This window comes from Ixodes scapularis, unplaced genomic scaffold (genome assembly GCF_016920785.2).
Source record: "Ixodes scapularis isolate PalLabHiFi unplaced genomic scaffold, ASM1692078v2 PGA_scaffold3__209_contigs__length_174095766, whole genome shotgun sequence".
NCBI classification, from domain to species: Eukaryota; Metazoa; Arthropoda; class Arachnida; order Ixodida; family Ixodidae; genus Ixodes; species Ixodes scapularis.
The window spans coordinates 125,700,913-125,718,596 of NW_024609868.1; the positions used below are offsets into that span (position 1 = coordinate 125,700,913).

General features: G+C 43.3%; 1 protein-coding gene across 1 annotated transcript in view; it reads left to right on the forward strand.

Moving 5' to 3' along the window:
- Window positions 1-17,684, forward strand: part of LOC8028176 (plasma alpha-L-fucosidase) — an 83,860-nt gene that overhangs the window by 50,133 nt on the left and 16,043 nt on the right. Inside the window, exons 2-3 of the mRNA XM_040213220.3 lie at window positions 5,404-5,752; window positions 14,699-14,805. Coding sequence (XP_040069154.3) covers window positions 5,404-5,752; window positions 14,699-14,805 — 456 coding nt within the window. The remainder of the gene's footprint in view (window positions 1-5,403; window positions 5,753-14,698; window positions 14,806-17,684) is intronic.

Consider the following 17,684-nt stretch of genomic DNA (forward strand, 5'->3'; position numbering starts at 1 on the left):
TTTACAGCGAAGCTGTTAAGTGCTAGGATCTGGAAAAAAATGTCTCCACGGATGTTAAAAAGAAAAAAAGAAAAAACGCCAATTCAAATGGCGTTTTTTGGTTCCGATTGATCGAGGAAAGTATAAATGAAACGAGGGAGCAACCCGCCTGAGTCAGCGTTCCTTTGCATTATTAGATCGTGAGGTCCTGATCAGACTTGTACGTAACCCGTTACAACCCTAGTAAAAAAAAATCATTTGTATGAGAAATTTCTTGTGTCCAATAAACACATATGAATCATACAAGATATATAAGACCATATAAGGACCATATAAGAACTATATGAGAACTATATAAGAAGTATATAAGATATATAAGAACCCCATAAGAAACTTATAAGAAACTTTACACTTGTTGCTTATATGGTGCTTGTATGTTCTCATATACCTTATATAGTTCTTATATAGCTCTTATATGGTTGTTAAACGGTTCTTATATGTTCTTATATATCTTGTATGATTCATATATGTTTATTGGACACAGAAATTTATCATACAAATGAGAATTTTCAATAGGGAAGTAACGAAATTACTTGTAATGTCTTACATTTATCAGTAATTTAGTAACGAAATAATTACATATTTTCTAAAGTAATTTTAAAGTAATTCCCTTATATTTTTTGCGTAACGAATTCCTTGTAATTCGTTACATTTTTTTCAGGACCAACCCCCCCCCCCCCCTCTTTTCTAAAGAAAGGGTTGTTTTTATTTTGGTAAAGTCGAGCGCAGTGACACTGTCACGCGAATTGACCAGCGCAGAGAGGCTTGGCACCCTTCAGTTCCGCAAAGCCTTTTTTTTTTTGCAACACCAAGCCACTAAATATATTTTTTTAGACCCCAACAACAATGTCAAAAAATAAAAAAGAATTTCTGCGACAAAAAAAAAAAGGGGGGGGGGGGGTCAAGTTACATTTGTTTTTTTAGTTCCTTTGTTTTTTCTTTGCGATCGAAGCCGGGGAGAGGAGGACGCCAAGTGATTGTGTGCCTCTTCGAGAAGCTCGAGGCGGTAAGTACATCGCCAAGAATTAACAATGTCCTGGGTTATAGGGACTACGACCATTTTTATAATGTCACAACGCGAGACAACGCTCCGTCAACCCTAAAATCCACCAAAAGAGATGTGATAATATGTGAAGGTGTTATTGCCACAAGCATTCTCGTTCCTTGCTGCACACTTATCATCTACTCTTAGAAAGCAGGATGTATTTTTTTCTGTTACTTTCACCTTATTTGACCCTGTTTTAAAAGTTACTTACTTTTTTGTAGTCTAACGTCTAGGGTTGTCCCACTTTATTTGTGAACTCCAGCCAGGTTATCTGCCTCTCAGTCACCCTTTTTGTGAGTCAGCTATTTGCGAGCACTTCGAAACTGGTAATAGTCTTCCTTTCTTCTTCCTGTTTTTACCTCAGCAGGACGCGTCCAATATCAAGCAGATATTTTTAAAACTAAAGCATGATGGCGGCTGACGTGAAACTCGTGAGTGGCGCCGTAGCGCGGCTTACTTAGTACTCTGCCCTTCGCTGCCCGTGGCATCAGCGGTCGTCTATCTGGAGAACACCGCACTAAACTGCAGTCGGTTCGTGCTCCGTGCGTTTTTGAACGTCACCAAAAAAGGTACACACGAAAAACGTGCGTTTACATTTCCTTGTTTTAACTGACGTTCTAATTAACTGTTGTTAAAAATGCCCTTTTATTCGATTCCTTATATTTATATACTAGAAGCTTATGCACCACTAAAGGAAGACGAATATCGAGCCAAACCTTATATATTATTTAATTATCACCTTACTGTTGCAACTATGTTTTGCTATTGTCTGGCAGTATATGACGGTATTGTAAGATGTACATAAATAAATTATTTTTCTAGTTATGGCTAGATGTATGATGACTTCTCCAGCTTCGTGATTTCGACAATGGAGAAGTTTGGTAGATCTGTCCGATGACCCCGATAGCGATTCCCGATACTCCGCCGCCACCTTTGCAATTGTGTCATATCGTTATCGGGGGTATCGGAACGATCTAATAAAACTCTCAAATATCAGGCAACCGCTGCAAGGACGAAGCTTTGCTCTATCTTTGAGGTAAATAGTACTTCCACTGCTTCGCTGAAGAAGCTCAATGCAGAGCATAGAGCATTCCTGAGGCACAATATGACACTCCCATCCAGTGTCTTAGTTCAAAGGGTGTTCAGCGTAGCATTCGACATCTTCAGTAAGAAATAACGCAATTTTTGAGAGCCAGCTGTTGCTCAAAATATTTAAGGTCAAGGAATGGAAAAGGTGGCAGCATTAAGAACTTGAATAATCTTCTCGTGTGTGTTTCTTACTTGAGGACAATAATGCTGGAAGTGACGCCACGAAAGTAACGGATTACTTGTCGTGGTAACGGTCATTTACTTTTATAGGGGAGTAATTGTGATTGTAATAAATTACAATTTAGCCTCGAGTAATTGTAAATGTAATTCCTTGCTATTTTTCAGTAACGTGTACAAGTCTGGTCCTGACCCCTTGTTACCATATGCGGTCACCGACTTACCTCATCTAAGAGTGCGCTGTGACGAGGCTGAGGGCAGAACGCGCCGATTTAACCTTCCTTTTTTTTCGCTTTCGGGATGCTTTTGAGAGTTCGGCTCAATCGGAAAAACAACTGTCCTCGAGGTGTGCCTCAAAAAATTGGATTTAGAACTTACAGCATTGTGTAGTGAAAGAGCTCATCGCCTTTATGTATGTATGTGTCTTTATTCAATCAATATAGAAATTCACTGTAACGTGACTGTAAAACCTAAAATAGCTGCCAACCAATGGCTGTGTTCCTTTGTCCCTTAACGTAGTCATTTCTTAGCGACGTTATCAGTTGCCTTTTGGACTCGCCATGAATAGGCCGCGTGTTGTTCTCTCTGAGGAGAAAGAGCGCTCTTACAAGAGTGGTCGGCGCGCTCAACAGCGCAAGTGTGTGCGAAAGCGTCGAGAAGCCGACCGCGCAGGGGCCCAACGTTGTGCGACCGATGGTGTGAGTCCATCGGCTTCGATTGATCCTCCCCTCACAGACGAAGAACGTGCCCGTCTAGAGCGTCAGCGGCAACAAAATCGGAAGTGTGAACGTCGTCGCCATGCGAAAATGACCGACGAAGATCGGGCCGCCGATGCCAACCGAAAGCTACTGGCTTTCGTCTTTAAGATAACAGCTTCGGCGGTCCTCCATCTTGACGTGAAATAGATCGGCTCTACAATTGTTTTTATGCGCCCCTATCCATTACGTGCGACATCCAGTTGCTAGTAAACATCTGAGTACTCGCCCAACGCTAGCAGTTTGTCAGACGAAAACGGTATTTCAAAAACGAACGGCAATCGAGCATATAGCATCGTGTCGGGCGCTGTGCTAAAATATATCAAAATGAAAAAAAAAAAAAACGATTAAGAAATGTTGCCGGGCGGCATTTTCCTTTTGATGGCGCCCTGGGTGACCGCTCAAATAGCCCATCTCTTGTACCGACCCTGGGTGTAAGGTACTCTTTAGGTGAAGACACGCAACACGGCGAACGCCGCGACGTGATCGATCGGATAAAGTCCTACTTCAAAGAATTTCGCAAAGCGACATTCTTTGAAGCGCCGGCTGCGTGACGGTGCAGGTTTTAGGAAGCGAATGGCGGCGGACAGCAGAGGTTTGAACCGAATGCCTCCATCTGCTTCCAGTGGAATGTGTTTTATCATTTGTATTCGTTGTCGTTACTTGTAAAAAAAGAGTATCAGGGGACTTTAGGTCTCCGGCGGGCAGACGGTGAGACTAATACAACAAAATGTTCCGTTGCCATGGCGTCCGGGTGCGCGCGCTTTCCGTGCGGGGTGTCTGTGCTGACCTCAATTGACGCTGGCTTTAACACCGCGCTAGAGATCTCTCAGCTTTAACGCCTTATTAGAAATGTCCCATCTCCATTAAGGACCGAAACTAGTCATTTATGAAGCCGTTTTTAAGCCGCACGCGTAGCGCAAGTGCCAAGTTCTACATGACGAGGCACGTCCCGAAAACGTCTTTAAAGACAAGCATTCGCCAGATTGCTGACAGGCCGGCAGGGATTCGAACCCACCATTTGGGGATCCCAATACGCCGGCGCTTTGCCTCGGACCGTTTGGGGCAGTAAAGAACATAATAAAGACTTTTCGTAAAATGTCAACGAGAACTTTGCGTTGCTAACGGGAGCTCAATCTGTTCGCTCAGCACAGGTTGAGTATGTGCCCCCAGGGCCCACTATGCGTGGCCTACAATTTCCGAAATACCCTATTCGTGCCTTTTTGTAGATCGTAGACTGCGGATGGAGGTTTTTCGTTAGGAACCAAGCTTTAAAAAAACGAAAGCCATTTACAACTCCCTGTAACGCTGAATTAGAGCGCTGCTCTTGAGGAGGGAACGGTTATTAGGGGAGGGTATGCCCCTCATCCATACCCTCTCCTCCTCCCGTGCTCCTCCCCACGTTCTCTGCTCCTCCTCCTCCTCCTTTTTTCCTCCTCCTCCTGCTCATCTCCTGAGGTATTTCGATTCTGCGATATACCGAGCTAAACAATCTGAGAAAGATATATATATAAATATTCTGGTATTCTCGCTCACCACTTGTCCGGAGAAAGGAAATATAGTTCTCACATCTGGAAGCTCCACTCTAAGTTCTGCCGGTGCCAAAAACAGGACTGCAGGATCAAAGCGGGAGAACGAGACAGCGTTAAAAACAACACTTTGACGAAGTACGTGATACTCTCGATGACATCCTACTTGCTGTCGGCTCCGTCGAAGACTGCTCGGCGTTTTTGGTTTCCTCAGCACTAGTCTTGAGCGTGCTCCCCCGAGATGGCACAGCAGAACAGCGACTGCACATCCCAAGGGGCCAATGGGAGGTTTTTCTGCATGACTGATATGAAGTTCTCCTTTGCCTTGCACGAAATATTCGGTGAATGCCGGAGGCGAGAGATACAGAGCAGCCACGTGCAAGCCGTTGTCGACCCTGGCGGCACACAATTTACCAACTTTGTGTGACATGCCACAGAGATCGATGGGTACAACACAGACCCGTACACATGTAGATAGCCACTTAGATAGGGAGTACACCACGTTTTCATACGTGCATCTCTGCGATTTATGTATGGTGATAGCACTTCCCCCGCGCAACGGGCAGCTGGCATCTCCCCTCCACCTCCTCCTCTCCCCTCCTCCCTTCTCCTCTCCTCCTCTTCCCTCCTCCTCCTCCCCTCACTCCTCCTTCTTTTCTCCTCCTCCTCTCTCCTCCTCCTTTTTGTAGATCGTAGGCTGCGGATGGAGGTTTGCCGTTAGGAACCATGCTTTAAAAAAATAACACCGTCGCCACCGCCTCTCCCCAAGGTCGGTTCCTCGCGGTGGTGCTGTTGGTGCACCTGTGGGCCTCGGCGGCGGTGGCGAGGTACGAGCCGACCTGGGAGTCTCTGGACGCCCGTCCGCTGCCGGCCTGGTACGACCAAGCCAAGGTGGGCATCTTCCTGCACTGGGGCGTCTACTCGGTACCCGGCTACGTATCCGAGTGGTTCTGGTGGTACTGGATGGACCAGGGCTTCCCCACCAACAAGAAGGTTCCCCAATTCATGAAGGACAACTATCCCCCGGGATTCACGTACCCGGCCTTCGCCAAGGACTTCACCTGCGAGTTCTTCGACCCCAACGAATGGGCCCGCATCTTTGAGGACTCGGGCGCACGGTACGGCTTGTTGCGGAGAGTACTATGAGAAGGTAATAAGTGCTTAGGCTCTCCCCCGGGGCAAAAGTGTGACGGCAAAATGCACGTTCCCCGCTACAGTGAGAAACGTAAGCCAACACGATAAGTAACACCCCGAAATCTCTTTGTTACTTCCAGGATGCCACACGTACGTCCCTAGACAAATAAGATACTTCAAGAACTGTGTGATTAGTCCCGAAGACAAAAATACAGCCTAGTTTTCGTGTTTTTTTTTGTTTTTTTGTTTGTTTACCTTATGGACAAAAGATGAATTACGAAACCTGGTACGTTTATATGTAAAATTAACTATATTAGCATGCTGATTGTATTCCTCGTCTTGTTAGCGGCTCGAAGCGGGGACTGGTAATCTCGCACTTTTTTGCTTTGTCAAAGTCAAAATCGTTTATATGATCTATAGGCCTACGGATCGAACAGACATTGCTATCAAAATAAAGAATGCCCGTTCCTTGCGGCATTCTAAAAAAATGACTGACACAACAGCCAAGGACCTGTATAATTTGCTGCACAATAACAATCTTTCTCCGCCTCCATTCAAAGTTTGCAAGGGTGAAAGACTACATGGTCGCGTGATGTCACCACTTTACCTCTGAATTTTGAGGAAGATTGTGACGTCGAATCCTATATTGCAATGCGATACTGTCATCTCATATGGCTGTGATGCCACATCATGTGACGTCACAATTTTTTTTGATAATATGGCAGAGAATTTATTTAGCCAAATTTAGAGGGTAAAAGCTTCGTGTGACCTGTGTCACGTGATTGCATGTAGCGTCTCAATTTTCTGGCTAACTCTAGCTGGGGAAGACTTGACGAGATCTTAGTGTCACATGACGGCATGTGGCGCAGCAATTTCTGCGCTAAACTTAGCACAAAAATATATCCGCTAAGTTTAATGACGAAAAGCTTCGCGCGACGTCACATTTTCACTTGATACTGTGCTTCCCCACTAAATGTCGAGGGCCACAACCTACACTGTAATCGTAAAAACGTTACGGCGGCACTGCGCAATCCCTAAAACAATATCCACACAAACGGCTCATAAAATACATGTTATTGCTTCTCTTCGTAGCACCACTCAGGAAGAAGCGAATCAAGGCAGTTTCTTCACTTTAAAATACTGTAAACGACTTTATTTTCGTGAGGACCTAATTCTCGCAAAGTTCGCGAATCGCCTACAATTCCGAAAAATAGGTCCCGTGAACAATTCCGGCAAAATGTAAAAACATTAAAATCTATATTGCAATCCCAGCGCGTTGCGAAAATTAGAATTTGCGAATAATTCCAAAACTTTAACTTTGACCTAAATCACGAAATATTGAGCCAGCGAAAAATAAATATTTTACAATAGTTATTTTGCCTTTCCTTTTTAGTAGTTGACTATTTAATGTGGTAGTTAATGTCACCATATTAAAGTCACTACTCACATCACGTACAATGGTGAGTATACACGTTCAGTGAACTAACATTGTGCTGACAAAACCACGCCAAACGTATCTGTTCACAGCACCTGCTGAAGCTTTCCAACATCAGAAAATGTTGTGGTTGTAGTTCCCGAACCCCGTTTGTGATTGGTGTGCAAGGAACTGATCAGGTGTTCTCTTGATAGAAAAAAGGAAACAATAGCATAAACTGGGCTGATTTATCAGTGCGATGCTGCGCAATTCAATTGACAAACTAATCAAATGTTGTATTTAGGCGCTTCAGTGTACTCCATACCTGCTTGAAGTGAACTTCTAGAAGGGGAGCTTTTCAATAGTTTGGTAGTTTAAGTCAAACTACCAAAGTATTGCAGTCAAAAGGTACTTGGAGTATAACACAACAGTATTTACGATTTTGAGGTATTTTAAGAGTATTCTGCACGTATTTTTGATTGCTCCATTTTTTTAGGTTTAAAGTATAGTTTGCATTAATTAAATAAATATTTCAAGAAATATAACTGAAAGGTATTTTGTGCCTATTAATTTAGTATTTACATATTTCAAAACGCATGAAGGGAACTTCAAATGTAGTTTAAGTAAAGGTATTTTAAAATGATTTTTAGAAGTATATTTTAGTACTAAGTAAAAAAAAAAAGAAGTTTATATTTTCGATCTATTTTTCGTGTACTTACTATTATGAACTGTATTTCAAATACACTCAAATTAGAATGTGGTATATTTCAAACGTATTAGTTTTCGCTAAGGGTTGTTTTTCAATTTTTCTTTCTTGGCACTGTTTCGGATAATATAAAGGCCATTATACGGCGACTGATGGCGTGCGCAGGGTCGTTCATTGAGTTCGGTCAAACAGAGAAGCTAAGAAATGGCGACATCAGCAGCGGCTCCGCTACGACGCTACTAGAGCCACATATCTCCCAAGCGGTTATTTTGCGAACAAAATATAAGCAAAACATTAGATTTTTAGTGTCCACAGCAAAAGAAACGCAAGCTAGAGTGAGATGACTTAAAACCGCATGAGAGAACTGACTTTAAGATCCTATAAATGCACGCTCTCTTAAAAAAAAAAGAAAAAGATTGGTTTTACTTTAGTGACCCGAAATGTGATCATCGCCGAAGTATTCCGCCAAGGTGTGGCGGCGTAATTCACTAAAATGGATGTTAAACATGCGAATAGCTGCTCATTAGCAGGTGGCCAACGAGTTAGCTGCGAGGTAACATTGGGCTATGACGTGACGGTGGAGCCTTGTCTGTTCTCCCCTATATTTAATCCGTCGTTTAAAGTAAGTAAAGCTGCTTCATGCTTTTCCTTATTTGATTATTTTTTTCTTTTAACTTTTTTCGTGAGCCCCCAGTGTATCGTTTTACATATATACAGGGTGTGTTTTTGTTTCTTTTATATTTTACAAACTTATTTAAAAAAAAAAAACCATGAAATGTGCGGTTTGTGCGAGTGAGTTATACGGCCAGGGGACACTCTGTGGGTGGCTAATCTTTGCAATAAATTGGCTAATTAATTAAAATTTGTTAATTAACTTTTAAGTTATGAAAAAAAATAGGCATATGGTTCTAATTAAAAACGTACTGAGCGTTATCGAAAATCACTAAATCAACTCTTTTCAGAACGACTTGAAGCTCGGGGGGAAACTCGGGGGCGCGCCAAAATTCCCACTCGTGAAGCAGGCGCAAAGGTAGCAGTGGCGGAACGCGACAATGATCTGATCATCCGCGTTCGGCCACTGCTGGCTTTGCGCCTGCTTCACGAGTGGTTACTTTGGCGCGCCCCCGAGTTTCCCCCCGAACTTTAAGTCGTTCTAAAAAGTATTTATTTAGTTGTTTTCTACGATGCTCAATAAGTTCCTAACTAGAAAAGTGTGTCTATTTTCACTAATTAGGTTAGTTAACGAATTTTAATTAATTAGTCGACTTGCCCGAAGATTAGCCACCCATATAATGTCCCTCTGGCCGTATTACTTACTCGCACAAAGCGCATAAGTGTAGCATTCATGGCTTTTTTTAAACAAATCTGTAAAGGATAAAAAAGACTAAAAGTCAAATTTGGGAGTTTTACGTGCCAAACCAACGACGGGCATCTGGCACGCCCCAGCGGAGGACTGAGGATTAATTTAGACCACCTGGGAATCCTTTGACATGCAACCGAAAGCTCCGTCAATAAGCCTCCGTCAGATAAAAAAAAGACTATATATAGGGTATATATATATATATATATATATATATATATATATATATATATATATATATATATATATATATATCAGGGTGTCGAACCGGAACCGAACCAAACCGAAAACCGGAACCGAACCGGTATTTTTTCCGGAACTGAACCCGAACCCGAACCGTTATGTTGTGATCGCGATGAACCCGAACCGGAACTGAACCGGAACAAAAAATAACGGTTACCGGCTCATGTCAAAACGGTTCGGCCACGCGCTGTTGACAATGAATGTGCTATCAATGCCATTTGATTTTTAAGTGCCGTCAACTGACACACACCTCGCTTACATATTTTTCTTCTCCACTCAGTCTTAGGAATATAAACGCTGGATCCATAAATCTTGACAAACGCTGCATCCATGAATCTTGACATAGGAACCAGTATTACGCTGGTCGCGGCTTGCACGGAAGAAAAAAAATTAAAAAGCTGTGCAAAAAAAAAAAAATCGCGTCACGGGATTTTATTTTTTTACAATCTCGTAAATCCTAAATGCTGCTGTGTGCTCATTTCATAACACGTTTCTAGAACGCGCAAGTTCTTGAAGCTTGCTTTCATCGGAATGAGAAAAGAAAAGGCTGTGGAGTTTGATAATAATGCATCCGGTTTCGTATAGGCACTTAGAAGCTAACATATTTGTGAGACAGCGAACTCTTCTATTTTAATATTTATCCTATTACGTCCTTCTGGCGTTGCGTTCGGTGAAGTGTTTTTCATATTCCGTATCTTGTTCCGTACCGAAGGCTAGTTCAAATAAAGAAAGCTGTATTTTCTCCCCACTGTTCCTTCGATTGCTTACACGCCGAGGTGGCGGGATAGTTAGCGAGTTCTACTTGTAAGTGGGTTTGTAAGGAGGTGGCGGATTTTACAGCTACTGCGTCGGACCCAATTAGATGAAGTCCGAATGCGTAAACGTCGGTGAGGTAACCTTCGAGTGCACATAAAGAAACCATTCCTGGTAGAAATCCCTGAGCCTTACACTACAATGTATCCCGTTTCGTATGTGCTGATTTCAGATGTTTTATTTGTAATTTATTTTGATGTTGCAATTTGTCATTTATGATTTCCGAAGCGGTTCGCGAACCGGTTCGCGGATCGAATTAATCGGACCGGAACTGAACTGGAACAAAATAAATTTACCTGAACCTGAACCGTAACCGAAGCCGTATTTTTTTCGGTTCGACACACTGATATATATATATGGTGGTCCAAGTCACCAGGCTCAATCTAAGATGAACCGTAAAAATCAACGCCGGCACGTAGTAATCTAAGCTTTTCGTCAAAGGTGTATTTCATAGGTCGGTTTTTGTTGTAAAATTACAAAGCGTAGTTCTTGTTCTGTAAAAAATAGGGCCAAGAAACTTGTCAAGGTCTACGGCGGGTGACGACCCAGACCACCCAGTCCAGTAGCGGGGTGGGTTTGGCGTTCGTATTGATAGATGGCGTCGGGAGCAGCGTCCGAAGGTGCAGCCGACCAGCGAAACATAGCAGACGCCACGCAGACGAAATCCGTTGGCAGCGAAAACGCCGTCGTTATGCGGACACGTTTTTTTTTTTTATTTAACTTTTGCTTTTATTGTACGCATCTATTCTTTAACTCAAGGAACATTTAAAAAATATCATGTTCATTTCGATAAACCATGGTTGTTGCGATTCGTCGCGATAAGGAGGTGCGCAATCTATCAATACGAACGCCAAACACACCCCGCTACTGGATTCCCGTCGTCCGCGTCGCTGCCCGCCGTAGACCCTGGCAAGTTTCTTGGGCTTATTTTTTACAGACAGAGTGCTACGCTTTGTAAATTTACAAGAGAAAACCGACCTGTTTAAATACACCTTTGACGAGAAGTTTAGATTGCTACGTGCGGCTGTCGATTCTTACGGTCCATTTTAGATCGAGCCTAGTTACTTGGACAACGATATATATATATATATATATATATATATATATATATATATATATATATATATATATATATAACTGAGAAGAAAAAACCCTTAGCAAAAACAGCAACAACGGCTAAAGGTTTTTTCTTCTCAGTTATCTACTCACGCCTTCGGTTTCCCGCCACCATGCCCGTTATATGTATATATATAAATAGACCGACACGCGGGCTTGATGTCACGGAGCTGCGGCGGCGCTGCGATCGCGCCGGAGCCGGGTGTGGGCAAAAGTGCGCACGTTTCGCATTGGCGTGATAGCATTTCAGCATGCCGCGAAGCTGTATTGCCGTTAATTGCACCGAAATGTACAAGAAGAGTGGCTGAGTGAGTTTCCACAAGTTCCCGGCAGACTCTGAAAGGCATAGAAGGTGAATAATATCCGTGGATCGAAAAGAATGGTCGCCTCGCACGAATGACCGTTTGTGCGGCAAGCACTTTCTTGAAGGCAAGTGCGGCTTCCATTTCAATCTCCTTCCCGAGGCTTGCGTACGTGCAGGGAAACCGTTGTCTGATCGAGACCACCCGGATTTTGTTCCCATGGTGTTCGCGCACAAAGCATCGGCCAAGCGCTCGTCGGAGGCTCGCTACGCCCGTGCTACCCAGCAGAAGGGGATCGGCGACAGAACGGCAGTGTTGTAGACGTTGTCGAAAAAAAGTAACGAAATACGTTACTCGCTACTTGCAAATAAAAGGTACGCATTACTGAGCTACGCTACCTAAAAATAAAAGGAACGCGTTACCGCTACCGATAAAAAGTAATGCACGTTACTTCTGCGTTACTTTTTTAAAGTTACGATTTAACACGTTTTACGGTTTTGTCAATACAGGTATCCATAAGCTCATATATCAAGAAACATTGTGTTAATGCAGAAACTGAACATAATTACTTTATTTCTTTTTACGGTTTCACCTAAATACTGACGAGAAAAAACGCAAAGAAAAACGTGGCTTGACGCCTTAAAACACAGAAAAAATTTAAGTGTCATTGCTTTAAGACTTGGGAAGTAGTAACGAGTAACGTAGCTGCGTTACTTGAAATAGTAACGCAAGTACGTTACCCGTTACTGTGTCGAAAAAGTAACGAGTAGGTTGCTACGTTACTGAAGAAAGTAACGCGTTCCTGGTAAAGCCGTTACTTGTAACGTGTGACCACTAAAACTGCAGAACAGACAAAGCGTTACTGCTTGTCATTCCGTACTGCTTGTCATTCCTTGTGCTCATGAGGGTAGGAAAAATATCATACCCTGACTTCAAGACGCTGTGTGTATTTATTTAATTAATAAATACACTTCCGCAGACCCAAAGTCTGCCGATCCCGCCGGCAGTGCGGAAACCGACTCGAAGTAATCGTAGGCCTCGAGACACTTGTACGCCTGCACCGTGTCGGCCGTGAACTGGCTTAGCGAAAAAAAATAAAAAATAAAAAAAAGTAAATAAACGACGACGTGAGCCGTCGACTTCGGTGGCAGAAACTTCACGTCGGAAGTCCAGCAGGCCTTGTTTACGGCGTACGGGTCCTCGTCATCAACGTCGTCCACGCACAGTTTGTTTCGATACCGCAGCCGTTCAGGCTCGGGTAGCGAGCTCAAATAGTCGGGCATAGCATACGACATGCCTTGTCAGGAAATACGACTCACAAATAAAGCTAGAAGCGTCCCTACAACGTCAACAACGAGCGCACGCCACACAACGCAATGGAGAAAACACAGAGCCGCGCGCTTTTGCCCACATAGCTTCCGCGCAGGCACGGCCTTCCGGCCGTGTTGGTAAACAGAGCCGCTCCGCCTGTCGGTCTATAAAGAGAGAGAGAGAGAAGGATATTAGCGCTCCTGCGTGTACATAATCTAAACAAGATCTGCGGTTTCGCACTGCATCATCGCATGAACGCTCCAAATGAAAGCGTCATGAATGGCCCCGGAAGTAGCGTCTGCCGAGCAGGAAATCACGTTATCATCCCACGCACATGCAAGAACGTCCTTTGTAGGTTCTCCGTGTTTATACCAACCTAGCGATATAATTAACTATCCTGTCGTGTCAGGCCGCGCACCGACGATAAACGCGGTATAGTACGCGTGAGCCATTTACCATTTACTGATAAATAGCGGTGCTTCGCATACTGTGTCCGTTCTTTGCGTGCTGATCAGCCACCCGTGAGTACATTAAACCGGTCTCTTGTTGGAAACCATGTTGTTCCGCACGTCCGGACCGACACGCAACATACACCATTACGCAAACTCTCATGTATAGTAAGCAAGTCTGGTAGCACATGCAAAGAGTCTTGCCGTGTGTAAAACTCACTACGTTCTTTACCGAACTGCGCTCAGTCGTAAATATTATTTAGGAATTGAAATTAAAAGAGTATTGTAAATATGTATCTTTAAGAAAAAAAGTTCGGCACAACATATATCTGGCATTGCCTTTTTCTTTAAAAAAAGTCACTGTCCGCGTCGAATAAGGAACATGATATTTCCATACAGGGATAAATATGAGAAAAGGCTGCCTTAAACGGAACTACCCATGGCCATATCCTGCTAAATATAGAAAAAGCACGCCGTATAAGGTTCTACATATTCCTATATATGGCAATAGACTGCGTTATATATTTATTTATATGAATATACGGGGTGTTTCAGGAAATGTGAACAAATTCGATATTGCGAACACAACACGTCGCAGCAAAAAAGGCTTGTGTCGTTTTGGTCCTGGGCCTGGGGCCTATTTAGGAAAATTAATAAAGACTGGTATAATAATGTTGTTAATTACGTTTGCGTAATTAACTTTTTTAATATTGTGTTTAAGGGCATGGTTTCAATTAAAAAATTGCTCAGCATCATCGAAAAACACTAAATCAACAAATTGCAGAACATTTTACGGCTTTTTGAGAAACCAGACAAATTCGACGGGTTTTTAAGTTTCAGTTTCCAATCGGAGCGCATCTCGGCCATGACGGCACCGCGCTCCGTGGAGAAATAGTGCAACCAGCCTCTGCTGCGTTGCGCGAGGACAGCGCAGCAGATGGTGTTCGCACTATTTTTAAGAAATAGTGCAAAAAATAGGCGGGACCTATTTTTCGCAATATTGTACAACTTGTTGAATCCGCGAAAATTAAGTCCTCGCAAAAAATTAAGTTGTTTACAGTATACGTAGAGTATGGACTTTTCGATGGCCTTTTGCAGACAGCACTGAGGTGTAGACAAATGCAACGATCGTATGTGTTGCAGTCAGCGCTAATCAAGTTTTGCAGAGCATGGGGCACCTAAAACTAATTCGCTCTTTGGTCGATTCTTGTTGCAGGTACGTTGTTCTCACTTCCAAACACCACGAGGGCTACACTCTCTGGCCCTCTAATGTGAGCTTTAACTGGAACTCTATGGATGTTGGACCCAAACGAGATTTAGTTGGTACGTATATTTATTCCTCCGTTTAAAGAAAAATAAAAATCAATGAGCATTTTATACGTATGCACAGATAGGTTACGTTTCTGTCGAAAACACGAGTTAGTTGAAGTATGACTGCTGGCCTAGCCTCCTATAATGGGGGAAATACAGCGCCTTCCATGCCAGGACCGGCCGTCAAAAAGTGTGAGAGACAGAATGACACACGTGACAGAAAAGGATAAAAGAACGGTGCAGCCATCAGAGATCCACGGGCACTTTCCGCAGATCTTACTTTGTTTGATGTGTTAGCATTAGAACGCTCGTTTTCGCGAAAAGCCGCCGGCGTCAGTTCGTGCGTCCGTTTGTCAGCGCCATGCATGGCGTCGCGAGGAGAGTGGGGTGGTAAGGAGGTATCGTGTTTACAAATTCAATAGAGAGTTTTAGGGAACCGTTTTTGCACATCCGATACGGTACGATGGGCCCTCCGGTACGAACTGCGCATGCGCCTGTCTTCTGCGATTTTACCGTAATGCGCTGGCCGAACCGTAAGGCACGACCGGCACGGCCAATGGCCGACATGGACAGTCTCGCTTGGTGAGCAAAACGGCTCTTTCGCTGGCGGAGGGAGCGTGCCGTGGCTCCAAACATGAAGAAAATAACTCGTGGCAGTGCCTGGCAGGAGCGCCATGTGTGACAGCAAATCAATAAAGTTTGAGTCAGCAAATAAGAAGAAGAATAAAGACCAAAACGCAATTCGACTTCTTTAATTGAAATAAATTAGTGTTTAGTGTGGCTAAAAGTCGTCTGCTCGGTAGCTCAGTGGATTGAAGCGACGATTTGTTGAACTCGTAGTGGAGCAACAGTGGAGAGTTCGAATCCCACTGGCCCAAACATTTTTTTTAACATATTTTTTTTTTTTTTTTTTTTTTGTATTTTACAAACATTGGATGTGCATTTCGAGCACTTATCACCCGTTTTTTACAGCTGCTATTATGACTGAGGATTTTCTGTAGTGGCAACAGAGTGGGCAGCAGCCTTCTGCATCATGGCTCTGGATACCTTTTAGTTTAAACATGCTGCATGAATTAAAAATTTCTGTACAAATGCTAATCACATATATCCTATAAAACGAGCCCTTTGAATATTGGGTGATAGTTTTAATAGGTGCACAGCAGTGAAGTTACAGGTTTTGCTTTATATTTTCTTCGTGGTCGTACCGTACACGGCGCAACGATCGGTACGCGGGTGTACGACCGTGATCGTCTGCTATCTGTACCGTAAGAGAGCAACATGAGCGCCGCATCTATCTCCGTCCCTCCGCCTCCTCCTCGCAGGCGGTTTACAGCAGAATACATCTTTCTACTTCGGGAGCTGCTAGGCGCTACTCCTTTTTCACTCCAGCACTTTGGAATGACGCAGCGTTGAAAAAGAACTTCTCGTTGCGAGGAGCGAAGGAACGAATTGACCTCCTCGTAAATAAAAATAGAGATTTGAGACGTACTGTAAGATACGTCATTCCAAAAATATACACACTGTATGGAAAGAAAAACAGAAATCATTACATTCCTTCCTTATTTAACGAACTCCCAGAGTACCTCATGAATATAGAATCCACTAGGGTACTAAAAAGGAAACTAAGGAATTGGTGTCAAGCATCTGAGCTGTAGATATCGTAGCCTAACCGTTGGAGATATTTCTTACTTTTATTTCATGGTTGCGTGAATAGACTTGGCTATAAACACCTCTATTTATGCCCTAAAGTTTTCCTTTTTGTATTTATTTGTGCTGCTAATTTTAGGTTTCTTTCCTTTCTTTTTTTGGGCTGCAGAGTGTTTTCTTTTTTTGTTTTTTTTTTTTGTAACAACATGTATTCTAGCTGGTCGCCTGGCCCCACATACAAGCAGAATGCTGATTTTGTGGGCCAGCTCTTTATTTTGTATGACTTGATCTGAAAATAAAAATGGAATTAAATTGAAAATTGAATTGAATTATCTTTGTACAAGAAAACTGACCGCATCAACTTGAGAAAGTGTGTATATTTTGGTTATTTTTGTATTTTTTTTCGAGATTTAATATTTCTAGTTTTATTTGTCTATAGCTTTCTTTGTACTCGATCCTGCATTGGGCCTCGAGGGAAAGAGACAGGATCGCTAGCAGACGACTTCGAATGTCGATGATAAGCGCGCGCGAGCGTGTTCTTGAGCCAAATCGAGTTTGCTTTCGGCACCGTTTCAGCATATCGGGACGTGGTTGGTGTAAACATCATATTTGGCTGATGTAAAACAGCAAAGCTTGCCCGCTGAGAACGCATGATTTATTAGAAAACAAGCTACCATGTACGGTCGAGGCATTATTTTATTCCCCAAGTATATAAATCTGGTAAACTGAAAAAAAAAACAAATACGCTGGCACATCATTCGTGGTATCCGCACATCATTCCTGGTATCACAACTTTTTTGTATATTCAAAAGCTACGCCAAGTTGAACGTCCTATGCCTTGCCGCCAACAAGCGGCTTCTCTTATTGTATCGGTGCTCGGTGGCAACCGAAGGAAATGCGACTGACTCCGTGTCACGGCAAACCAAAAAGAATGTTTATTCCCTCGTGCCCCTGCACAAGTCACGGGCCCCACGGCACGCGCGTTCATGCCTCGCTTATAGAAAGCGGGAAGTTCAAAAGAGACTCACGCCACACTTAGTGCGCAGACAGTCGTACAAAATCACTTTTTCTAAATTGTTTTCGCTGAATAGAGCCAACTCCAAGTCATGGTCAAAAAGATCGAGCGCCATTGTTGTCGGAAAGCTCGTCTGCTTCTTTAGCAGACGAACATTTTAGAACTTCGCTCTGCTAGGGGCGACACGCCGTGGTGCGCCAGGTTTTGTATTACGGAAGCGCATTCATTC